The following is a 26,090-nucleotide window of genomic DNA, read 5'->3' as shown; positions in this document are numbered from 1 at the left end:
TAAGGACAGAGAAATCTGATGATCAAATTAATGCAGTGATGTGCATATAAGACTATCTTAAGAAGGAAAAAGGAGTGTTATAATCATTTTGGAAAGATATTGGCCATAAGTGTTTAGCACTTTTGACTTACATTGCTCACTTATTTATGCCAAAGTACTCATAGATTAAATTACTTCTGAAGTGGAAAAGGAGTTTGGGAACTGGTTTTTTAGACTGGCAAGGGACCCAGGTTAATCTGCCTCCATCTTTTGTTCCTTTTTAATGAGATAGAAAAGTTCAGTTGTTGCCTTTGAGATTGTTTACCCAAGCACCCACTTGGAGATTTAGTGTACCAGCTATAAGATGCATGCAGTGTTGGAAGTGTTCAGCCAACCATGTGAGCACTTGACTGTTTACCAGGTGGATTACTCTGAACAGTTTGGTCCAGGGTGTTATCAATGCTTTACTTCATGAATAGGCAGTTGTTGCCCCCAGGAATGAGATAGGTATAAGACTCCCTCTTGATGTAATGATCCGGTGGTTCAACTCCCCATCTTTGAGGAAATGAATCCATGCATTTGGAAGAGGCATCAGATTGGAGAGGTACTTTTCAGGGCCAGCCCTCAATGTCCCTGCTCAACTGTAAGCAACAACAGAACAGGAGCCCATTTTGTCAGCATCTCTCTAAACAAAAAGATTGCATTGCCCCCATCTGACTCCAAACCAGAAGGCCCAGCAGAACCACTATTCCTCTTCACCATCAAGAGTCTATGGTTTGTCACCCTTTAAGTGAAGAGGTTTCTCTCATTAAAGGCAGAGTTGGCCACCCAGGTGGAGCTGCAGCTCTGTTTAACGCTCATTCTGGGGTTACCTATTTCTGGAGCGACATTTTAGCCTCCAGCTTAATGCTATTTGCGTCCTGAACTCTTGCCTTGCCTCTCGTCAATTTACCTTGTATGCATTACCAGAACCCTCCCACTCACCTGTCAACATGACATGCAGGGAGTGAGGGAACACAGGATCTGGCCCTGCTGGCCAGATCCTGCTCCCTGCTCCTGCTTTAACAAATCCACTCCCTGTCACTCAAGCATACAAAATACATAAGAGACATTGCAGTGCAGTGGACATAATCCATCCTTGAATTACAGGTGGTGCAGAATGGGCCTGACCGCATTATATTTTCTGACAGTCCCTTCAGCCCCACTCTTGAGAAGGCTGCACAGGACTCTGATTTGGCCAAATAGGGCTTGTACACACTCACTTCTGTTTTCCTGCATTATTTCAGCACTGGACAGAGAGTTGAACCTGGATCAAGGAATCCTAGGATTAAATGCCCACTGAGCCTTTAAGGCTAGACTCTCTTGGCATTGACTAGTTCCCAGGATTATCATGTGGATCAAAGCATGTTGTCTTGGAAAAAGAGCAGGATGCCTGCAACAGATGTAACACAAAGCCTACAGCCCAGAAAACAGCCCCAAATGGTCCTTTAGCATGTGATGCAGAAGTAGGGACCATTCTGTAGCATGAACAGTATGAGGAGGCAAAACTATTACACCCAGGGGAGCTGTTAAATATCTATAAGAAGAACAGCCTTCGCCAAGCTGGTGCCCTGCAGGTGCATGACTGTGCTGATTAGGGCTGCTGTGAGCTGGACTCCAAACCACCTGGAAGGCACCAACTTGAAGAAGACCGAATGTCCTCCAAGAGGCTAATGATTTAAAATGTATACCCCAGCAAATGCAGGTTGTGAAACAGCAAGGTGTACACTGCAAGGTGCCTTAGTGGTTTGTGTGCATTATGTGTACATGCACCAGAGATGTGATGCATTGACTCCCCACTCCAGTAATAAACAAACAAACAAACAAAACACAAAATAAGACATAAAACCAAAAGCTAACTGCAGTCTTGGATAATGAAAAGAGACTATGGATGCAATTTTATAACCACTTGCTGAGGCATAACTTAAGCATCATTGAACTCATTAAGACTTGCTTCTCAGCAGACATGCGCAAGATTCTGCTGCTAATCTACTTTCTACTTCCATCATAATTACAGGTATAAAATGTCAATGTTTGCCTTTAAGATTGGTGGTTTGAACGGTGTTGCTATGGCCACCAGTGAAGTGGCAAATATTTAATCATGTGTGTTTAGTAGGGTTTTACAGGACTGGTGAAAGATGGTTGGATTTAGGCTTCTTTGAGAAACGTGTCACACAGGCTACCCCACTTTTTTAGATTTAGAATCAATGGGGACAATTGCCCAGACTTCACTCTTCACAGCCTAACAGAACAAAGGAGAGAGAGAGAGAGAAAAGAAAAAGAAAAGAAAAGAAAAGAAAAGAAAAGAAAAGAAAAGAAAAGAAAAGAAAAGAAAAGAAAAGCAAGTTGACTTGTTCCAGGATATGCAAGGTACTATTTAAATTCTAAAGAAGTTAGCCTAGAGACATATTTTAAAGAAAGGACAGATAGAGTCTGATTGTTTCATTGAAAGATTTGACAGTGACCTAGCAATGGCACCAAAAATACAGAAAGCTGTCAAAAAATAGCCAAGAGCTCCTCATAAGTTCACTTTGCAGCTATTTATAGTAAAAAAAGCTCTCAAAATAGAAATTAAATATGACTTATCTTTGGAAGAAAAAGTGACAGAACTGACAGGAAAGATAAAAGAACTAAAACAGCTTCTGAAGCATTTAATATGTTCATGAAGTCCAAAAAAGCCTTTTCTTAAATGGAAGAGGCTATATATTAAATAGATGCCCAGCTTGAGTAACTGGAAAACAGATCTGAGTCCAAATTTGAAGGCCAGATAGGATGAAGAATGTCTGGAGAAACAAAATGTGATGGGCTTTTCAGCAAGTTGGTTCTCTAAACAATTCCCTGAAATTCGTCTCACTGTAGATCAAATTGAACATGCCCATTGAGCCCTAGCCCCAAAACCTAAAGAAGGATTTCCCACATAGGACATAATCATGCATTCACAAACAGTGCTATAAAGGGATATCTTGAAACTCACTAGGCAAATTGACCAGATAAAGCTGAACGGGACATAGATTGAACTTTATCAAAACTTGAAACCTATGACTGCAAAAAAGACATCCACTGTTTTTCTGCACAGCTAAACTTAGTGAGGCTAACATCAGATACAAATGTGGATTTCCTTTTATGCTGTGGTCTTCCATGACACATGCTGCTAAGAACAAGATGAGGCTGCAGATATTTTTGACTGGAGACTTAACACTCCAAAAGACAAGAAAATAAAAAGAAATGTAAAATAAAAACTGAAAATTGCAATTCCCTTGTTAGAATCAGATGTTAAAATATACTTTGTTATTTTGGACTAATACTTGTATTCTCTGCTGAGCTTTTGTCTGCAAAATGGCAGTTTTATTTATTGTAATATATATGTTTACTGTTTGTAGGGTGAGTGGGAGGTTGCCTCTGGTCTCTAGTTAAGAAGGTTTCTCTGTTCACTTCTTTTTATTCCTGTTAACAGCATCTCTCTCCACTACATTTAGGGAACATTCACCAATTCATCTTCAAAAATGTTTTGCCTCCAGGTTGTGCTGTTGTAAAATGGTGATCTCTTAAACAGTGAGGTCTGGAGATGGTGAGGAGCAAAGGAGCATGGGGGAGGTTTAGATATGGTTATGAAGTGTCCATTTGTTCAGGGTGCATGGTATCAAAATGAGTTATGAACCATTTTATATACTTGGCTATAACATAGATTTAATCACACAAATTATCTCCAGCACACAACAACTTTTAAAATATGAATTGAAGCTAAAAATCGGAAAGATTAAATTGATTGGTTACAATGACATCATTGTATAAGATAAAAACATTTAGTGTAAGGGGGTTGGGTTCACTGATTAAAAGAAGACACATTTTGAGTTATTTTTTAAAAAACAAAACCAAGCCAGATATACTGTTCTTATATGAAATCTATTATGAAAACGTCATGTTAACAAGAAGATACTCTTGGCCCTCTGGAAGGTTGCTGAGATGGGTGTGTCCTCCTCCTTCCTAAACAGTTCCCCCACCCACATTCTAAACAGTTAAGAGCCATTTGACAATAGATGCAACCTATTCCCAAAGGAGCTGAATGAGATCAAGATTATTGGAGATCTTCAAACAAATCCCCATTGGTTGCATCAAGCAGGATGTTGGATCATATTGCCTTCTATTCTTAGAAGATGCTTCCCCCCTACTTTTTGCTTATGTACACATGGGTTGCTTAAAACAGTGAGATTATTCGGGGGTGGGGTGGGGTTGGGGTGCTTGCTGTGTTTCAAGTTGCATTTGAACACTGCTGTCCAGTGAGGGGGCTGGGATGTCTTCAATTACCTATTAGGAGGTGTTGCAGGGGAGGGAAAACCAAATATACATACCTGCAACGGAGGTCCCAAATGTACACACCTTAACCTCAAAGTAGATGTAGGTTACAGTTTCAAATTGGATTTTTGTTGGGGGGAAGCAGGCCTTTTCTGGGGGGGGGCGGGACCTGAGTTGGCTATATATTTTTATTGATTTTTATTGATTGGAGGGCAGATGCCACCCCCGGCACACACACCCTTGGCTACGCCCATGGAAGCTGGTTTGAGGAATACACACTGAACAGAAATATATCTCACAAACTTACAGGAGGAAAGAGCGATTGTCTACAACTTCAAACACCAACAGTGGGAGCAGGTTAGAGCCCAAGTAAACAGCAACAGCCTTAGATAATATATTGCAGGGGTCAGCAAACGTTTTCAGCAGGGGGCCAGTCCACTGTCCCTCAGACCTTGTGAGGGGGTGGACTATATTTTTTTTGGGGGGGCGAAATGAACAAATTCCTATGCCCCACAAATAATCCAGAGATGCATTTTAAATAAAAGGACACATTCTACTCTTGTAAAAACACGCTGATTCCTGGACCGTCCACGGGCCAGATTTAGAAGACGATTGGGCTGGATCCAGCCCCCGGGTCTTAGTTTGCCTACCCATGATATATTGGCATGAGCAGCTGTTTCACCCATGCTGGGCCTATACTGGAAACTATCTTACAGTGTTTCTCCTTCCAGCTCAGTATTGTCTACACTGACTGGCAGCAGCGGTTCTCCAGGATTTCAAAGAGGTTCTCTCCCAGCCATACACGAGGATGCCGGGGACTGAACGTGGGTCCTTCTGTGTGCAAAGCAGATGCTCTGCCACAGAGGCAGACCTTCCGCAAAGTGCACTTTTACACTGTTATCAAAAATCATAGTCATCAGGCTGCGAGGAAAGGCTCCAGTTCCCGCAAGCGGCCGCAGGGGGGCGATGTGTGGCGGGTGCGAAGGGTGTTGCCCCACAGGCAAGTTTTCTGTCGGAGGCAGACCCGGGGCGGCGGTGCAGCAGATGCTCATGGAGGGCTTGGGAGCGCGCAGCGTCTTGGTGACCGGAGCCAACCGCGGCATCGGCCTGGAGCTGGTTCGCCAGCTCCTGGAGATGCCCAACGCGCCGCAGTGGCTCTTTGCCTGCAGCCGGTCTCCGGACGGGGAGCGCGGGCAGGTGAGAGGCTCAAGCCCTAACATGGGCTGCTTGGGGAAGGGAGGAGAGTTCTCGGAAGGAAGTCCCGCTCTGGTCTCTGGGGCTTCGTCCCGGGTAAGCCGGCGCAGCATTGCAGCCTTGGTCGGTGGGAAGCCCCATGGAATTGAGCAGGGTTTATTTCCCAGCAAACGGGTGGAGATTGGGGCTGGTCGGGTGACTGGGAATTGAGGGAAGGAGGAAGAGCAGCACTTTCTGGGAATCAAAGCGGAGGAGTCAGGAAGTTATTTTGCACCAGTTATTGCTGTCGCGTGTTAGGTAGGAACTTTCACCCCCAAAGGCGAAGGAAATCACTACTCATTGTGTTTCTTTAAACTCCTAGGTTAGCTAGGAGCTCACTCAGGAAGAGGGGTATAAAGTAAATCATCAGTTTTGAGTGCTCTGGAGTACAGACCTTGAGCTTGAGCAAAAAACTGGAGATGAACCTTGAATATTCAGTCTCATCAGCACTGGCATGAGACTTTGATTGAATGCATTTATAGCAAGGAAAGTGGCCAAGAACCAGCCAGGGTGGAGAGCACTTTTAGGCTGAAATCGGTTATACACTTCACCAATGAATAAGTCTCATTTAAATTAATGAGGCTTTGTTTGGAGTAAGATGTGCCTACAACTACACTGTTAGTAGACCGTGGTTTTATAATCTTCATAGTTAATTAGAACCCATATATATATATATATATATATATATATATATATATATATATATATATATATATTACACACACAGAGGGAGAGAGAGTTATTGGTCAGTAATTGTATTATACTGAGAAAAACAGTACTGAGTTAGATAATGATCAGTCTCACTTCTGGTCTCACACGTATAGCGTCATTAAAGGCAAATCTGTAATGAAACAAGGTGTGAAATCATTAAGGGTTGGCTATCCACAAATCATTATTATGTCAACGTTAAACTAAAATTGTCTTGACCTCCCAGCTGCCAATGCAAAATAAATTACCATATTCATGATCAGTATTTTATTTGAATGCAAAAGATTGCTATGCCGGTCAGTCTTCCAATCCTGTCAGAGCACTTGGACCCACTTCAAGAAGAATCAGTAGGGACAGAACAAGTCTAAACATGTTTTAATTCCCACTTGAGTGCTTAAATGTGGCTGGATCATGCTCAGTATTTCTTTTTTAAAATAATAATATCCTGAAGTAATAGTGTATATTCCGACAGCAGCCTACCTGATTACTTCTTAATATTTGTTGTTCTGCTCTTTATGTCTTTCCAGGAACTGAGGAAATTGGCTTCCAGTCATCCAAACCTTGTGATGGTGAAGTTGGGTATGCCTTCTCTCCCACTTACCTTTTAACCTTCATACAGCCAGCATATGTTCGTGGGACTCTCTCACTTTCACTCCTCTCCCTTCTTTTGCAGCAAACCCTTCTGCATCATTCCATCTTCTCCCCAAAGGATGGAGGAAATAGCCTCTTGGTTTGGATCCTGGTAGCTAGAGATCTGTGCCCTATTTCTTCAGCCATTTGCATCTTAGCTAGAATATGGCATTGGCTGCTATAGAGGGAGGAAGTTTAATGCAGATCCTCCCTCTGCAGTTTGTAGTTCTTCATAATTCTGTTACCTAGTGTCAGGGGTACAGTGGCTACTTCAGAAGTGCAGGGTCCCATCACGATAGTCACAATCATGCCCCCTCACTGCCATAAACCCCTTTTATGAGTACTCCAGACTTCATATATTAGAACAGGAGGTTTTAACCTGCTGCTGCAGAACACCAGGCATCATTCTTGATTTTTTAAAAGATAAACCCAGTGATATAGGCTAATCAGAGAAGAGATAATCACTCCTTCTCACGAAATCCTTTACAAAGCTGAAGACCAGTGTAAGTAAATAGTGCCTTATGATTCTATGTAGCATTAAATAAGGGTACTGTTATGCATATGATTCAATAAACAATACCATTTACCTAATTCCAGCCTCCTTTGAAAATGTAGAATATTGCCCATACAGGAAGACAGACGAGTTTACGTACTATATACAGGAGTTTGCATTTTCAAGGGATCTTGAAAAACCATTTCTTCTTGCCAGTCTGTTACTAACAGCGCACGGTTCTCTGACTAACAATGTATTGATCTTCCCTCAAATAAGGATGATGATCCTGATCACAAGCAGATTGCTGTTGCGTCACTTTTTCTGACAATAAACATCAAGAAGCCCGTGGCTTGTGCTTCATTGTCCAAGAAAGGATAAAGAGTTGTCACCAACTAAGTTTTACCCTTTTAAAACAGCATATTTGTAGTTCCGAATATAACTGGGTTCGTTAACACTGTGTGCTTTACGTTAATGGGTTTTATTTATACTAATAATGGTTTTGAGTTGCACAGATGTGAATTAGAGATAGAGGTGTAAGGTTTAGTTGGTTATTCTAAAGCAGGGGTCTCCAATGCGTTGCCCTCTGAATACTGTGCTACTCTCGATTCCCATCAGCCCCCAAAGCACAGCCAGTTGTCAGGGATGATGGGAGTTGGCTCTCCAGGTGTTGTTGTAATACCACATGGGCCACTCTTGTTCTAAAATGTGTTTGTTAAGGTGTTTTTAAAATATTTAAAGACCATTTCCAGATTTTTAAAATGTATAATTCTGTGTAGTTTAGATTACCTCCTGAAGTTGGGCATTAACAACTACAATGAACTTATTGGGAGCACTTTCAGAACCATTCTTTCTTTTGTATTGCTGTAGCTGAAGTTCATACTTTGTCCCTGCATTTTGTAGGTGGTGTTAGGACAGTCACAGTTGCTCCCAGTGCTCCCCAACTCTTCCTGCTTCTAACCATCTCTTTTGTTTCTGTTTTTGCAGATGCTACAAATCTTGCGAGCATTACGGAAGCTGCAGCATTTGTTGGGGACCACCTGAAAGACACAGGGCTGAATGTGCTAATAAACAATGCTGGCATTTTGAAAGGCTTGACGCTAGACACTGTGAGCGAGGAAGACATGGAAGATGTATACAAGACCAATGTGACTGGGCCATTGCTAGTGAGCAAGGTACAGGGGCTTGGGGGTGCAAATGCCAGGCTTGGAGCAGTCAAATGATTCACTTCATGTGATGCATGAAGTGCCCTTTCCAGATAAATATATCCATGGGTGTGGGGAGTGTAAACAGTTGGGTCAAAAGATCACTAAAAGTAAGAAATGCATGCTACATCAGTTAAAAGGTAAAGGGACCCCTGACCATTAGGTCCAGTAACGGACGACTCTGGGGTTGCGGCGCTCATCTCGCTTTATTGGCCGAGGGAGCCGGCGTACAGCTTCCGGGTCATGACTAAGCCGCTTCTGGCGAACCAGAGCCGTGCATGGAAATGCTGTTTACCTTCCCGCTGGAACGGTACCTATTTATCTACTTGCACTTTGACGTGCTTTCGTGTTTTTTAAAAAAAAGATATTTATTAAAATTTTCAAAATATTACAAAATGAGAAAAGAAAAAAGAAAAATACAAAATAAAAGAACAGTTAAAAACAACTCCATCTTTCCATTACTTATTTTTCATTAGCTTGTTTCCCGGACCTCCTCACGCCTCCCTTTTTTGTATTCCACTTCAGTTTGTTAGTTCAGCAAATCCTTCCCCTCTTTATTTATCCTAATCTTTAATCTTAAAATATTGTGAGATTAAATTTTTACCTATTAGTAATCCATTTTTCATATTCCCTTATAGTATTACAGCTAAAAACCACTTAATTTCTATCCAACATCATTCTAACATTCATTAATTTTACAATATTTCTGTAAATAGTCTTTAAACGTTTTCCAATCTTCTTCCACCGACTCTTCTCCTTGGTCTCGGATTCTGCCAGTCATTTCCGCCAATTCCATATAGTCCATCATCTTCATCTGCCATTCTTCCAGAGTGGGTAAATCTTGTGTCTTCCAGTAGTTTGCAATAAGTATTCTTGCTGCTGTTGTGGCGTACATAAAAAAAGTTCTACCCTTCTTTAACCACTTTGACGTGCTTTCGAACTGCTAGGTTGGCAGGAGCAGGGACCGAGCAACGGGAGATCACCCCATCGCGGGGATTTGAAACGCCGACCTTCTGATCTGCAAGCCCTAGGCTCTGTGGTTTAATCCACAGTGCCACCCACTCTACAAAGTTAGGTATATCCTAAATCAGGGATGGCCAACAGGTAGATCACAATCTACTGGTACATCACGTGCTGCCTGTGGTAGATTGTGGTAGATCTTGGGACCCCTCCCACCCCCCCAAAAAAGCTCAACAACTTTGGTCAATCCAGTGGGTAGATCACTACCAGTTTTTTTATAGTGAGAGTCTCTTGGAAGTTGGACAAGCCTGCCCTAAATATATGTAAGATAAGCATGATGACCATTCACAATAGCACTTATTTGTCCCTATGCAAACATCACAACTGTGCTAACAGGGATGCTATCAGGGTCAGGCTTTGGGGCTCCAGACAGCAGAAGGAATAGCAGAGACCCAAAAGTCAGTGGGGCTGGCTTACCATATTTTGAAGCAAGTGTAGTAATGCACGTTGCCATTGAAAGAATTCCCCTTACATTAAGTCTGGGGTCTAAAACTACCAAACTGCAGCATTCAAGTTGGCAGTAGAGTGTCCGGGTAATCAAAGTACTCTTCACTGGTTTCTAAATGTAAAGAGATGTACGATTCCTGAAAATTCTGGTAGGAGGGGCCACCACTGACATACTGAATCCACTGCCTAATGAAGGAGTCTCCACAAATGTCAAATGTGCTGGAGCCACAGTGGCACAAGAACTGCTGCTGGCTGAACCACACAAAAATTAGCATCAAGCCTTGGCCTGCAGGTGCTCTGTCTCCCTTTTCCAGATCCCACAGATGTAACACGTCGTGCAAACTGAGAAGTTTGTGTCACCTGAGTTTTATGCAGGATTTGAATGAGTGAAGATGAAGTGTTGCTGGGAATAAAATGGCAGAATAGTGCACCGTCTAGACAACAGTGTTCCATCTTTTCTGGGCACAAGAAGGAGGTAGAACAAAATGGGGGAGGAATCATTAACAATGGCTTGAACTCTTTGGGGGGAGGTGGGGTAAAAATGGCATTACTTATAATACAAGTGTAGATTGTTACACGAGAATAAATACATAAGGCAAATGAAGTGGGTACTGAGTTTTCCTGGATTATTTTCTCTCTTCCCTCTCTTTCCTCATTCCAGGCTTTTCTGCCTCTGTTAAGGAAGGCAGCCCAAGGAAGTTCGCAGAAAGGGCTGAGCTGCAGCAAGGCAGCTATTGTCAACATCTCCTCTCTATTAGGCTGTATTGAGTTAGTTCCCGCAACCTATTCCAAGCCTGTAATTGCCTACCGCTGCAGCAAGGTAGGTGACATTTCTTGCACCCAAGTAATAGGTTGGCTGCCCTGCTACTGGACACACTCCCTATCCAAATAAGTGACTGTATCTAAGGGAGCTCACTGTCCTAGTTTTCTTTTGCAAATATAGGACACTGGGCCACATCACATTCTATATATGTGAATTTTAAGAAGCCCAGGTTTGCAAATACTAGTCAGAATTATCAGGGAAGTATAATTTGCAGCAGCTTCTGAGACGGGGGCTTTAACCTTTCCATGGTGATGTTCGCTACCCACTTTCTCTCTCTTTCCCTTTCAGGCTGCTCTCAACATGCTGACAAAGTGCCAGTCTCTGACTTACAAAGAGGATGGGATTTTGTGTACTGCAGTTCACCCAGGGTGGGTGAAGACAGACATGGGCACCCAGGAGGTGGGTACCAATTTTTTGGGAGGAGCTCCTTTAAAAGATAGTTAAATAACAAAAACAAAACTGCTGAAGATTGTTAGACACCCCCACTCCCAGGAAGTATTCACAAAGTGTGTTACTTTCACATAAGAGAGGCAGTTGTCTAGATCACTGGAGGAAGAAAACCCTTTTTAGGGTGCATTCCCTTGATGCAAACCGGTTAAGGGCTGGAACCAGCAGAGGCAAAACTCAACTTTTTTTTTTAGTCAATGTCTCTCTCACACACATGCACACTCATACTGTAGCAGATGGCTCAAAGGCCATACCATGGAGTATGGCAGCTAGAGGGTCTTTTCCAAGGAGACTGCTCTAGCTGAGCTGATACATTCCATGGTTGAACCTCTGAGCTCATGAATGCACCTGCCAGGCAGTCTCTCTCTTCATCGTCTCACATAGGAAAAGGAGAGATAGTGCAGGTAGGTTGTTTTCCAGAGCAGAAAGACCAGCAGGCAGTAAAATGTGAGCTTGTTTGTCATGGCAGAAGAAGCAGGTGAAGTCAAGGGCTTACATGCGGTAGGATCTAAGGTAAGACAGTGGGCTGATGGAATGGTGATGCAGACTAGGTCTGGCTCACAGATTGGTGGTTCCCCATGCCTGTTGTAGGCTAGGTTGGCTAGATTTGGCAGTTTTCATGGGCTGCTCTGTTCTCCACTGTGGTCCAGGAGCCACAAGTGTATTTTTCCACCCATACAGACCTTGTGAGTGAGGTTCTATGATAAAAGCTGCGCCATTTATCATGATACATACATTATCAAATATATCCAAGGTATTATGTACAAAACTCAGAGACACCCAACATTAAACCCTGATTCAGGGTTGAAGGGGGTAGAGTTAGGGTCAAGTTCTTGACACAGAAAAAGTGCACCAAAGGACTCAAAGTGATGTATATTGTCAAAGGCTGGCAGGAGGTCGTCACTTTGTGGGGCGTGAGCAGGCCCTCAGCCAGGCAGGGCCTTTTCCAGTGAGACTAGCTGCTTATCCTCTTATAGCCAGATTGGTCGTTGGGGTCAGACAACTGAGAGCAAAATCTGGTGCTATAAATGTTTGAATGAATGAATGAATGAATGATTCCTTCCCACCCAACATGTAGGAGGATAAATCCAGCTGTCCACAAAGAAGAGCCATTGGCTGTGCTTCTCACTGCTGTTTGTCTCTTGCAGGCTGTCATGACTGTCGATGAGAGCGTGCGAGGGATTCTCCAGGTGCTTCCTAACCTTGCTGATGAGCACAATGGCACTTTAGTTGACTGGAAGGGCAAGAAACTACCTTGGTGAATGTACTGAGTCTCTAGTAGAAACTGCTCTGCCCTCATGAGTATGGTTCCCTCCATAGGTGAGTGGGAACTAGTGGAAACATAGTCGTGCTTATGTATCTGCTATGCTGAATTGTTGATATTTGTTCACAAATAAATACAACTATTGAAGTTCTCCTAGCTTCTCCTGCTTCTTTATCTTAGGACAGACCTGTTGTTAAGTTTCCTCACACCCTTCCCAAACCCATGGGATACTACAGTGGAGCTATTTCTACAGATCAGTAACAGCCTGAGAGTTAGAGAAGGTGACATTCTTTTTCCAAGACAGATGCTCAGATCATTCGATAAATACTGGAAAGACAGCATCGCTCAAGTGCCAGAATCACTTTGTAGACCTGATGCTGATATTCATTGCTAACACAGGAGCAATCTTACCACAAGCTTAGTTCCTGGGCCTAATTTTCACTCTGCTTACTTCATCACTTTAGATTAAGTTGGCTTAATGTCTCTTCCGGGAAAACTGATAGAATGCATGAATAAAGGGAAAGCTACTAAGCATGTAGAACAAGTGGGAGGAAGCTTTCTCAACTCAGGGGCCACATTCCCTCAGGGGTAACCTGGCAGCCACATGCCAGTGGTGGGCAAGGCAAGAGGCAAAAGTGGGCAGAGCAATGGGTGTGTCTCTTGCCCTTTGTACAATAGGCTACATACCAGCCATTCAGAAGCCACAGGTTGACATATACATACCTCTCCATCCTCCATCAAGGGAAGCAAAAAGCATTAACGAAATTCAAGGACACAGTTCAGGCAAAACCAGCTGAGGGTGTGGAGGAGGACTACAGAAAGGTGGGGTGTGGAATGGGGCATGGTTGGGGAGAGTCGTGAAGGCCTAGAGGACTGCATTCGGCCCTGGGCCTGAGGTCCCCCACTCCGATATAGAAGGACAAGATTTGCTAAAGAAGGATCAGCATAGCTTCTGCAAAGCTAAGTCCTGTCTAACCTTTTGGAGTTCTTTGAGAAGTATATGGATGGGGTGATCTAGTAGAGAGGGAGTAAGGGAAACCACCATTGATAATTCTGCTAATCAAACTGCCACTTGGAATGAGTTTTTGAAGCTTTTAGTAGATTAGAGGCTATAATTTGGAACAATGCATACCTTTTTATACCTGCTACTATTTCATTGTCCCTACAGTCATGCAGCATATACTGACTGCATACCACTTTTTGCAATCAATCGTTTTATTTGTGTGTCGCCTTTCCAGAGTGAAAGTAGTAATAAGTAGTAGCAATAAACAATAAACAAAGCATCAAAAGGTACACAAGCAGAGCCGATTTCCTCCCCAAATAGGGCTTGTCTCCATATTTGGCCTTGTCCACTTTCCCTGCCCCATTTGAATTAGACCTGCACACATTTGAATGTGTACAGGGAGCAACTTTGGCCTTTCTGGTTCAGACCCACAGCAATTCGCTTTTGTGTTTTCCCCATAAGTCCTAATTTGTTAATTCTACTTTGCCAATTAAGTAGCAACAGGGCATGCACACAGATAACTATGTGTGCTGCCTTGTTGTTTTTTGTTTCTGTTTCTTTGTTTAAATCCCACCCAGGAAGTGTGGAACGGGGCACAGGCAATTGTAAGATTGTTTGTGCAATCTTCTGGTATTGTGCAGGAGCACCCTGGAAATAACACTGCCGGAAAAGAAATGAAAGCATTGAGGAAGTAGTGGGTGTGGAAAGGGGAATAGCAGAAAATGACAGTTGATCCACCCTCACCTAAACATCAAAACAATTTGTCTGCAAACTTAAGTGGAGCAGTTTGAAGCCTAGTTTCTCGGATTGTCCACATGTTGGATTAACGCAAATCTACAGGTGGAGAGCATTGAGACTGGTATTGTTTGAGGGTAATATCATGTGGACTTTGCAAATTAAATGGGAACACAAATAGCTGCAAATACATGGTAGACTCCAGTGTGGACAAGCCCATAGCTGAAAGTGTTTTAATAAACGCAGATGGAGCTACAGCAAAGCTTGCAGGCTTGTTTGAAGGCATGCATAAAGTTTTAAAGTGCAATACACACATTGACCACATGGTGGTATCAACACACAGTATTCCTAAATCCCTGGTTAATGTTTGCTGCATGATACATGGTGCCAAGATTTATTATAGAACCTCACCCACGAAGTTGTCATTTTGGGTGAGAAAATACACCTCAACCACTGCTGGGTGAACAGGGTGGCTCATGAAACTGCCAATCTAGCCTAGAGCTGCAATGGAGAATCACCAGATGTTAGGCCAGAGACCTGGCCTGCATTACTGAGTCCCCTGATTTTTATTTTTTTTAAATTGGGCTCCAGACATAATTTAGGGTGGAGATAAGGAACTGATGGCCCTACAGACATTGTTGGAATCCATTTTGGATAATCCTCAGCCAGCATGGTCAATGGTCAGGGATGATTGTTGTTGGATTCTAATTCCTCTAGAATCCCTCAATCTCTGCTTTGGTGTACAGGGGTGGGGGTGGAGTTGCCAGGCAGAGACTGGGCTGGAAATCAGCAGTGCAGTCTAGGACAGAGTTAGGTCAAATGCTATGAGCAGAAACCAAAGATCTGAAGTGGGCAATGCTGCCTAAGGCCAACAATAGTTTAAATTCCAGTGGGCAGCACTAGGGGGGAAAGGGAACGGACCCTCAGCCAAGCAGGGCTGCCTTCTGGCTATGGTCTTATAAGGCCTAATAGAACCAGATTGATTGAAGGCTATAAACAAATTGAAGGCTATAAATCAAAATAATGAGAGAACAGAAAAACCACCCAGAGAGAAGTGCCATTGCCTGTGCCTCTCACCCTGCTTTTGCTCATCACTTGCAGACTGACCTGACTGTAGAGGAGAACATGTGAGGGATTCTCCATGTGCTTTTCAATCCTGGTGATGAACACAGCAGTCCTTTTGTTGACTGGAAGGGAAACTAACTTCCTTGTGAAGGTCTTTCAATAGATCAGTAACAGGCTGAGATTTGGACAATGTTACACTTAGTTACCAAGGCAGATGCTCAAAATGCCCAAGAAATTCTGAAAAGGCAGCAATGCTTGAGTGCCAAAATCACTTTTAGGTGGGTGCCATTTCTCACTGTATTAATATACCTTCCTCTGTAATGAAATGTTTGTTTTTCTTTGTAGACAAGTTGCTGCTATGTAGTGATAAAGTAATTATGAAAGCTTTCCCTCACTTGGGGTGGAAAGATTTGTCAGTTTCAGTTATCCTAGTTTCTCATTCTTCCAGTCTTTAAATTATCTCCCCACAATTCTGCAGCCTTTAGTAATTCCCTGCCCCCCCCAAGAAATCCTAATAGAAATTCTTCAACTCTTTTGGTGCAAAGAAGTCTAATTTTGTATGCAGTTTCTCCTGAAATAATGCATTTTAGTATGCTATTTTCACTTGTATATTCATTTCCACTTGCATATTCATTTCCACTTCATGTTCAGGGAAGCCCTGTTCAGGGAAGTTTTTAATATGTAACGCTGTACTGTTTTTAACACTTGATTGGGAGCCGCCCAGAGTGGCTGGGGAAACTCAGCCAGATGGGCGGGGTATAAATAATAAATTGTTGTTGTTGTTGTTGTTGTCTGCATATATAAGCATTGGTTGTAGAACTGCATTTCAATATTCAGATGAGATTAAATTTTGAAAAATGGCCATGTTTCAGTTGTTATATTGTTTCAGAAAGTGAGAATTTGATAGACTAGGCTTAAAAAAACCTGTATGTAATTTCTCCCTCCTCTGTATCACTGACCTAATTATTAATGAAATATTAATTTAAAAATTTTTAAATATGCTTTTACTGTTTTAGGAGCCTGTATCTTTGGTATTTTATCCCAATAGCACCCTGTTGCATTATTGCTATTATGTTGTGTTTAATTACGTTAATATTTAATTGTGTTAATATTTTAATATCTTGTTATTGTTATTTGTGTTGGATTATTTTAGAGGAAAATATAAAAGATGTGGAAAATGGAAAATGTAAAAATGTAAAAGAAATAATGGATGCAGCAGTAAAGTATTCCTAATCTAAGCTCCGGAGGCCCATTAAACACTTGTTTTCAATATTCTGGTGGGATTTGGCAGTTGCTCTCTCATCGGTCCAGCTATTTGTTCCCAGATCCTCTGTTACAAGAGCCAACAATGTTTTAAGGAAGGGATGGAAAAAACTGGTGACCTGGATGCTCAAAATCTCCAGTTCCCTACCTCTTTTGCATCTCAATTGCTTACTCAGTTAAGGTACTAAACCGCAGTAACAGTGGGTATTCTCACAGTGAGAATACCTTTCACTTACGCATCTGGGAGTACGTTTGCACCAATGCTGTAAAAATGCAATAGTTTACTCTAGTTGCAACTTCAGCACTAGAGTCCTTTACTTTTCCACACTGGCTAACTCCCAGCTCGCTTTCAAACATAATGGTTTAATTCCACAGCTATTTGAAAGCCAGTTGGCAGAAGTGAAATACGCTAGAACAAACTGTTCATTTATGTAAAGGATTTCTAGCCTGCCATTCAGGGTGCAGTACCCTCACAAGATGGTGATGGAGAACCATTATCACCCTGAGGGCTGCCTTGTGTTCTGTGGGACACATGCCAGTGGTGGGTGAGACCAGAAGCAAAGGTTTCTATGTGCACACTCACACACCCCTCTCTACCCTCCATAGAGGCAAGCAAGAAGCACTATCAGATGAAGGGCAGGATTCTAGCCAGGCAAAAACAGTTAAGGACATTGCAAAGCAGGGCTCCTGAGGGATGTGACTAGGGAGATTCCTGAGGGCCAGAAGGGCCTGGAGGGCTGCATTTGGCCCAGAGACTTGGAAGTTTCCCATTCTTGATTTACACCAATAAAATACCCCATCAACTTCACAAGAAATTTAAAAGCAGCTGCAAAAAGTGCAGCCCATTAAAATGAGCAGAACACAGACTAGAATGTCTTTTAAGATATTGTTGAAGTCTGGCAATGGTGTAAGCCATTATTATGTATAGGAGCCATCTTCAAATATCTAAAGGGCTGTCGCATGGAAGATGGAGCAAGCTTGAGTTCTCCTGCTCTGGGGGGTAGGCCATTGGGTTCAAGTTGCACGGAAGAAAATTCTGACTAAACATCAGGAAGAACTTTCTGAAACTAAGAGCTGTTTTGACAGTGGAATGGAGTCCCTCAGGTGGTTGTGGACTCTCCTTCCTTGGAGGTTTATGCAGAGGTTGGATGGCCACCTGTCATGGATGCTTTTGCTGAGATTCCTGCACTGCAGGGGGTTGGACTAGATGGCCCTCAGGGTCCCTTCCAACTATAATTCTACGACTTTGAAGTGGTTTATAAATCTGTGAAATAAATACTAAATAAAATGATCTATCTGGTCACCAGTCCTGTTCCTGGGCCTAGTTTTCTCTCTGCTAGCTTTTCACTAAGGACAGTGTTTTAATGACATCTGGGCAACATGGAGACCAGAGAAATAGATAGTGACTTACATCAAGGCTTCAGTCTCTGCTGAAAACTTGCATAAAGTTTTAAACTGCAATATACACATTTACCACATGGTGGTATCAATATCACCTTAAATCCCCAAAATATAATGCACTTCAATGAATTGGGGAGGCGACTGGAAATTCTGATGTAGAAATTTTGCCAGGTAGTGTTTTCTGTCTGTCTGCTAATGGGACTGTGTCTGTTTGCTAAAGGGACTTTTGACTCAGCTGGGTCAAAAGTGGGAGTGTGTTATTTCCAAGCTGTAGTAATTTCAAAAGAAATTACTCATATGTTGCTAATCTGTTATAGCAAAAACAGCAGAGGCATCTTGGGGTATTGTAAAGTATGGATGGGGAACCTCTGACCTTCCGGTTGTTGTTAGACTATAACTGCAGTCAGTCCAAGCCAACATGGCCAGTGGCAAAATGTCCTCTGGTGAGTGTTTTCTTATGTCAATGGTCCCTGCTATGGTGACAGCACTATGAACACTGCTGGCTGGCTGGCTCTAGCCATCCTAATTTCCCATAATGCCTGAGTGATGCCAGGTCACTGACATTGTAGGAAATTAAGAAGTGGCTATCCAGCTGCCTAGTTCTTCTTTTTTAAGGAAGGCTCAAGGCAGGCATCACCAGTCGGCCTTGGCAGCTGTTCTGATCCCGGCTCTGATTGCAACAAGCCTGCAAAGCAGGCAAGCAAAATATTATCCGCAATCTTGCAAAGTGTTATCCACATACTAGAGATGGGGTCCAGAGGCATCTGCACTGGAGGGTGCCAGTTTACACTTCTTCATCACTATGCTACACTAAAAACTCTGTATGTTGTATTATTGGCAGCTGTTTCAAAGGCCATCCAGGTCTACCAATGCAATCCCGTACATGCTAGAGTTCAGTGATGCATATTTCCTGGTAAGTGGGTAAACGTCTTGCTACATACTTTTGGCTTACTCTCTCCAACAGCTGTATCTGCTCTCCTTGCACCACTTTCCTTGTGATACTTTGGAAACAAGATATGGAGTACAAAATCCCCTACTCATTTCTCCCCATCTAATTCAAGTAAAGATTTGTAGTATGCATCGTATGCAGAAAGAGAGAGACACAGTACACAGTACCATATTCTGTTTTGTTAGATGAGAGATACGGCTACGGATCTTGGTGCCTCCCTTCCATTAACAGAGCCCCTATTCAGGGATGGGAAACATGTGACCCTCTATATGTTGCTGGACTACAACTAGGAGTGGTTGGTGAAGTGGGGTGGCACGTTGCTGTGGTCCAGATAGAGGTATCACTGCCATTTACCAGATTAAGGTGGCGGTGAGGACAAGACACCACAGGTTCATTGGTGGGAGCACCATATTGACTCCACCAGCGCATCTGTACAGCTCCAACCTTACCGCCACCCAGCTGTATCCCAGACTACAAGTACTGGCTTTACTGGCTGGGTCCGAGGAGATCCATCAATAACTGGAGGCAGGCTTGTGGAGAGGGTGCAGCGGCAGCTGGGTACACTTGCCCTGGCCCTTGGAGGACTAAGCTGGTTGGGGCTCCCTGCCAGGGACTAGCTGCTTTTTTGTTTGAGTTTATAACTTTATTCTAACAAGAGTCCTTCCACGGACCTTACACAAGCTTTGCATAGGTCTGACTGGAGGGACACATGCTTCCCATCCCTGATATAAATAAAGGAGGGAGAACTAATATGTTGGAAAGGTATGCTGGCCGTTGATCATTTCTAGCATGGATGGGGCAATATTGTATTCCAATGGCTGTTTTGAGACTCACTTTTTACACTGTCTGCATGTTGAGAACAAATTCTTCTTACACATGTCTGATGCTGTACACTGGCATTTCTCTTTCTCTTGCAATAACTTAGCTTTCTGACTGAGGACTTTCCACCCCCACTTGCTGTTCACAGTTAGGCCCAGCTGACATTACTGTATCCTGAGAGGACATGGGAGGGAAATGACACTACAGTATTGTTTTTAGAACAGAGAAAGGGGCTTCCCACCACCTTCAAAACTTAGGAAAACATGAACACACATCTCAGTGGATAACTAGTGGGGCTGTTAGGCAATTTTGGAAACTGGTTTGTCTTGGGGAGAGGGCTCTTCTTTAGATGGTAATGTGTGTTACTTCATTTCAAAATGAAGCCCTGCTGTGTTTGAGGGCCTAATTTTTCTGAGCGAAGAGCTCAACTTCTGCCTCCAAGATTTTTGCCCTGATGACACCATTGTAACAATAGTTCTTATGCTATTGCATTTGAGACTGTATCAGATAAGTTAATGGGAGCAGAGATGTCCCTTGCCCTGGGAAAACCTGAAATTACTAGTCTTTTCCTATGCCCTGGCATCTCTTGACTATTTATTTCCTTTTGGGTACTATAATACTATACAGCCTTTTAAAGGATTAACAGCCCCTCTTCATCTATATTTCTAATATAGGAATAACAGCAGCAGCAGCAGCAGCAGCAGCAACAGCAGCAGCAGCAGCAACAACAACAACAACAACAACAACAACAACAACAACAACAACAACAACAACAACAACAACGCTGTTCTGCTGGACCAGACAAGGAGGCCATTTTTCTGCTACCAGAAGTGGCACAGCAGCCATGTTGTCTTTTGATCCTTGCCTCTGTTAAGTTGTGGGTGAACATATCAGACGACGCAGCGATTCTTCAAACAGCTCTTGTTTATTCACAGGCCAGAACTGAACTGAACTGAAGGGTTCAGCCAACCTGCTTATATAGAGCTCCACTAGAACGCAACAGTAACCCTTTTCTGTAACTATCCAATCACTGAACGTCACTTTCGATCCCTTATTTGCATATGGGGACCTGAACTATCTACAGTATCCCCCTGCTGGCCCAGGGTGAGAACTTCAGTACATAACAGCCTCCCTTCTTTCAGTTCCCTCAGATGACACTCACAAAGCTCTGACCTGGGCCTGTGTCTTTACTGCAACATTTGGACCAAGCTAACTTTGTTTTAAAATGTGCCTGTATGTACATGTACATATAAGTGTGTGTGTGTGTGTGTGTGTGTGTGTGTGTGTGTGTGGAGGGGGGGGAGAGAGAGAGAGATGAGGCAGTTTTAATTGTCAGATCAAAAAAGGCACTGAGGTGGCATGAGCCGAGTCTTTATCCTTGCCTTTCCTCCTTGTGTCCAATCACTTCAGGCAGTATTCTCCCAGCCACATACCAGTGAGCAAGGATGTAACTGTGGTCAGTGGTGTAGCAAGGTCAGGTGGTACCTGGTGCGGAAAATTTCTTGTCACCTCACCCCTTCCCACATTGATTTTTGTTTTTTGCCTGCAAAAATGGTTTGACTTTATTTCATATTTTGGGGGGGAGCCAGAGGCCTGCGTGCGCCAAAGCCACAGCGTCTCTCACAGATGTTGAGTGCTGTACAGCATTTTGTCACCTCCTCTCAGAGGTGACACCTAGGGCAAACCACATCCACTGCACCCACCTTGCTCCGCCCCTGACCATGGTGGCAGGAAGGAGAGAGTACAGAACATGTGAACAGCAAACATGGCTGCCACAGCCAACTATATTGTGGCTCCTTGATGAACCAGCTCTCTCCCAACACAGCTTGGAGGTTATGTCCTTCAAGTGACTCCAGGAGAAGGCATATCACATCCACTCTGCAATTCTTATTTTTCCTTATCAATGTTTCATTGCCTTTACGTGTAACAAATTTCACTTGTATGCCACTGGCATACAAACTATGGCTTGATGGGTGCTCCTGTACGTGTGATGTGCTTTGCAGTGGGCAATCTGAAACAAAGTATTAGGAGTGGACATGTGCTTGTGTGGGAGAACAAAAAAGGATTTTTAAAAATGTGGCATACTCTACGCAGTCCTGACAGGAAATGTCCCTTTGATATTAACAGGGTCAAAGCCGAAGCCGCTATGTGGGAGGTGGAGCATCAAGTGAGAGGCAGGTCATAAGTATGCAGAAAGCAAGGAAACTCTTTGAGCCTGCCCAGTTTAATCAGGGGAAGGGAATTCTTAGCTAACACACCCAGCCCAGGGAAGAGCTCCGGATGGCCAGACAAGGCAGCTGATCAAGGTCTGACTGAACTCAGGATTAAACTAGATTTCTAGCCTCTGGGTTGAACCTCTGGGATTGGTGAGTATGTGATTTGAAGGTGCCAACCCTCAGTCATTAAACCTCACTAATGCTAAAGAATAGGTCCTATACCACAGGGGCATGGGCCACCGAAATGGATCTTCATCTCGGTATCCATAGGAGTGAAGCTTAAAGAGCACAGTGTGAAGTACAACAGAATTGCTCTGGAACAATTGTGGAACAGATTTTTGAACCCATCCTAAATCTAACACCATAGTTTGGGGTTCATAATGTTGCTATCTGAGGGGTATTTTCTTCATGTACATATATGAGAGTGATGTTTATTGAAAGGATATAGTTTATTTTTCCTTAAAGTACAAAAAGGACTTATTTGTTTTTCCTCATCTGTACAGGTGGTTGGTGTATATTTTTTACTTTTTGATTTTCACTGTGGCATATATCTCTCTCATAACCGTTGTGGTTATCTTGCTGTTTGACGTTTGGGAGCTTGACTTCACAACTTTCCCAGTGTGTACCAATTTGTGAGGAATTCTGATCATTGTGGCATTTGGGGAAGTGGGATGTATTGTCTTTGTCAAAAGAAACTAATTGATGTGGGGAGTTTAATATTATGGGTTGTGTAAAAATATGTATTCCTGTGAATATGTTTAATAATGCTTTGGTGGGTCATGACAGCAGACCTATAGACTGGTTTGTTAATTACATCACAAATCCATGAACTGCAACAAACATTTTTTCCCCTGGAAAAGACACCAAATTCAGCACCTCAAAATTATTTTCTGCTGTTTTATTTTGGAGCTTCACCTGAACCTTCTGACTATCCTTCATGTAAGAACCCATGCTGGCCTTCCCTAATTACATAAAACCAGTGCCCATTTTTTCCTTTGCCAAATGTTAGGACATATGAGAGAACACCTGACTGCCAAGGTTGCTCCTGGGCATGAACACACGGGGCTCTTGAACCCTGCTCCATCCGGTCAAGTTCTGTTGTCTGGACCACCCCAGTTGCAGGGATGAGTATCACTTTAGAAACGGATTTTCTGTGAATTGAATGCAAGCGTGTGTGAACTTGTGTCCATCTGGCCTCCAGTATAGCATTGCATGTGTTATGTGTATATTGAGTGTGTGTGTGTCGGGGGGGGGGTGTGTGGTTGCCATGGCAGATACAAGCCTTGGGGAGTGTTGGCCTTGTTTGGAAGGAAGCACATCTTGATTTCTGCAGTCACTGCAAATTGAGAGTTTGCCAAGGAGACCAAATGGGAACAGCAGATAATGCAGGAGGCTTCCTCTTGGCCTGGACTGGGTCACCCGGCCTCTATCTGCTGCACAGATCCCACGTGTATCCCTCCTTCTGGGTTTTTTATTATTGTTAGCTGAGAGGAAGTGCCTCAGCAAAAAAACAAATTCCTTGCTCTCCCAGAAGTTAACTCTACACTGCCCAGCTGCGCAGAGGAAAAGTGAGATAGACATTCCCACTTCACTTGCTTTCCCTACATGCACATAATTTCAAACACACTAGAAATAATAGCAGGCCAGGCATTCAGGGAGGGGGTGGCGTTAAGAGTTCATGCAGTGGTACATCCTATGTCAACATGAAAACAGAATAAACCTCAATCCATTAGCCTAATATGATGGGCTACTTGTTCTGTTGGTTTAAGAGTACATTTTGCCCAAGGGGGATTGATCCTGTGAGGATTGAGATAAAACCATGCTCTCAGATTGCAGCTTGATATGCCATTGCTTCTTCTCCAAAAGTATGTCGCACAGTTGTGCTTTTGATTGACTCTAAATATGTTTGGCCTGTTTCCATTCCTATTGAAAAGGGTGCTATATGTGTGTTTTTAATATATTGTTATCTGCCTGCAGCTCTGGGGACTGGATTAGGTTAAAAAATAAAATCCAAGTGAATAAGCAATTACTAGTTTCTAACAAGATTGATGCTTGTGGTCCTACTGGCCTTGATTATATGACAATTTTTGCATGATAATCCTAAACGTGTAGAGCAGGGATGACCTTCAAAATGCATACCTTCTAACATGCGAGGCGAAAAACCAAGATGTGTTTCTTCCGGGAACATCCTTCTGCGCAAGTCATGTGACCCACGTGAGATTGTGGCCCCCAAAGATGTGCTTTTTTCAGGGTTGTGCTCTTGTGTGAAATCTAAGCCCTGAAAAAAGTGCACTGGGGAAAAGAAACATTGCACATGATCAGAGTTGCCTGGTTTTTAATTTGTGAGGAGGGTTAGCAGCCTTATTGGGTCCACGGGCACAATTTGCAAACACACACACACATGGAAACCAAGAACACTGTAACTTACTATATAGGCTACAACAACCTCAAGCCTCATTTCAGCAGGGAGGAGGAAAGCCAGGAAGTGCTCTGTAGGCACATGTGCCGCTACATACAACACTATGGCAACCCCCAACTTACAAGCCTGAACCTTGGCACTCATCTGGCTAATATCATGAGACCTGACTCAAATTAATCTTAATTTAATGTAGAAAGGCATTGTAGCTGTTAGTGTGTTGGATTAAGACCTGGGAGACCAGGGTTCAAATCCCCACTTAGCCATGAAGCTTACTGGGTGACATTGGGCCAATCCCTCACTCCCAGCCTAACCTTCTTCACAGGGTTGTTGTCAGGATAAAAAGGTGAGGAAGAAAACCACGTCTGCCTCCTTGAGCTCCTTGGAGGAAAAGTGGGATACAGAAATGCAATAAATAAATGATAATAAATTAATTAATAACAGGGGCAGTGCAAGTTACTTAGCAGCAGTGGTGGAGCTTCATGCTCCGGCACCGGAGAGCAGGTGGGGGCGGGGCTGGCACACATCCCGGGGTGTGGTGTGCATCCTGGGGGCATGGCACCCAGCACGGGCGGGGGGGCAGCCACAATGGCACCCCACTGGGATCACGATGCGGGGGACAGTGCACTTCCCCTGCATTCCTCTTCCTCCGCCAGTGCTTAGCAGGAGCTAGGCTACAGACCCATGGCACAAATTGACATATGCTAATGTACATGTATAAATGCCTTTGGTGACTGGGATCTCACCAGCACTGCACTTTGCAGTATGCCCAGCCTCCTATTACCAAAGTTTGGGGCTCATTGCAAACTATCCAGGGCTCAGGCCCCTTGAGCCACCCACAGCAAAATCCCAGCTAATAACAACTAGCTATCTACGTGTTTATTTCCCATCTTTTATCAAATGAAACATGAAGCAGATTGACAAAAAATGTATAAATATGTGAAGTGAAACGAAATACGTACACAGCACAATTTTTTTTTAATGAAACAACAATAAAGGCAGGCTGGTTAAAAAACAACTGCCAAATTAAAAGGAGGAACAGCAGTTGCAAATGGGAGACGAAAGCAAATACCAATAGCAAGATGATGAGGATAGCAAACCCTGGAGCTAAAGTGTCTACTCCCACCAATCTGAAGCAAAACAGGGCCACTCACATGTATGGTAGGCATTTCTTACATACTCAAGGGACTGCCAAGCTACAATGAAACATACAAATGCTGACACGTCAGTTGAGTGGGGAGGATGAAATTGAAGGTTGTGGGGGAAAACAAAAGGAGAGAATTGGCCTGCAAAAGCAACTAATGGCTTATAGTAAGTGGAATGTACATTGCAGGACTGAGTGCTTGTCTTTTGCATACGCCACTCCCTTTCCCTCTCCATTCTGCATCTTCCCACCATTACACTGACAGCTAGTATTCCGTGGCCACTGAGCAGAGGGAAGATCAAGTTAGAGGATATGTGCCATGAAGCTAAAAAAGCCTTTCCTTCCAGGAAGAAGGAAAGGGGAAAAGAAGAAACCTGTTCTCTTCCTCACAATCCAGGATGTTGCTCCCCTGTATTATAGTTCCTACATAGAAAGGCAGCTAGGGGTCTTTCTTTCCAAAGAATCCTGGGAACTGTAGATCACACTATCAGAGCTATAGTT

At 43.3% G+C, this 26,090-nt stretch overlaps 2 protein-coding genes across 3 annotated transcripts in view; both read left to right on the top strand.

Annotated features, from left to right (window-relative positions):
• LOC308591623 (C-signal-like) overlaps positions 1–12,729 on the top strand; it is a 53,950-nt gene extending 41,221 nt beyond the window's left edge. Inside the window, exons 2-7 of one of the 2 annotated variants that reach the window (XM_081202442.1) lie at positions 5,043–5,135; positions 6,780–6,831; positions 8,360–8,547; positions 10,706–10,864; positions 11,156–11,266; positions 12,463–12,729. In XM_081202442.1, coding sequence (XP_081058568.1) covers positions 5,043–5,135; positions 6,780–6,831; positions 8,360–8,547; positions 10,706–10,864; positions 11,156–11,266; positions 12,463–12,576 — 717 coding nt within the window. In that variant the 3' untranslated portion in view covers positions 12,577–12,729. Of the gene's footprint in view, positions 1–5,042; positions 5,136–5,265; positions 5,509–6,779; positions 6,832–8,359; positions 8,548–10,705; positions 10,865–11,155; positions 11,267–12,462 lie in introns of those variants that run through there. The other variant, XM_081202443.1, reaches the window with a different exon arrangement.
• A 9,308-nt stretch (positions 12,730–22,037) lies between these two features.
• RIPOR1 (RHO family interacting cell polarization regulator 1) overlaps positions 22,038–26,090 on the top strand; it is a 103,752-nt gene continuing 99,699 nt past the window's right edge. The window contains exon 1 of the mRNA XM_081202393.1: positions 22,038–22,179. The gene's annotated coding sequence lies outside the window, so the exon portion shown is untranslated. The remainder of the gene's footprint in view (positions 22,180–26,090) is intronic.

Source organism: Podarcis bocagei (genome assembly GCF_964188305.1).
Source record: "Podarcis bocagei genome assembly, chromosome: 7".
In the NCBI taxonomy this organism is placed as follows: domain Eukaryota; kingdom Metazoa; phylum Chordata; class Lepidosauria; order Squamata; family Lacertidae; genus Podarcis; species Podarcis bocagei.
Note: the sequence above shows the minus strand (reverse complement) of the source record. Positions and strands in the feature narration are given on the sequence as shown.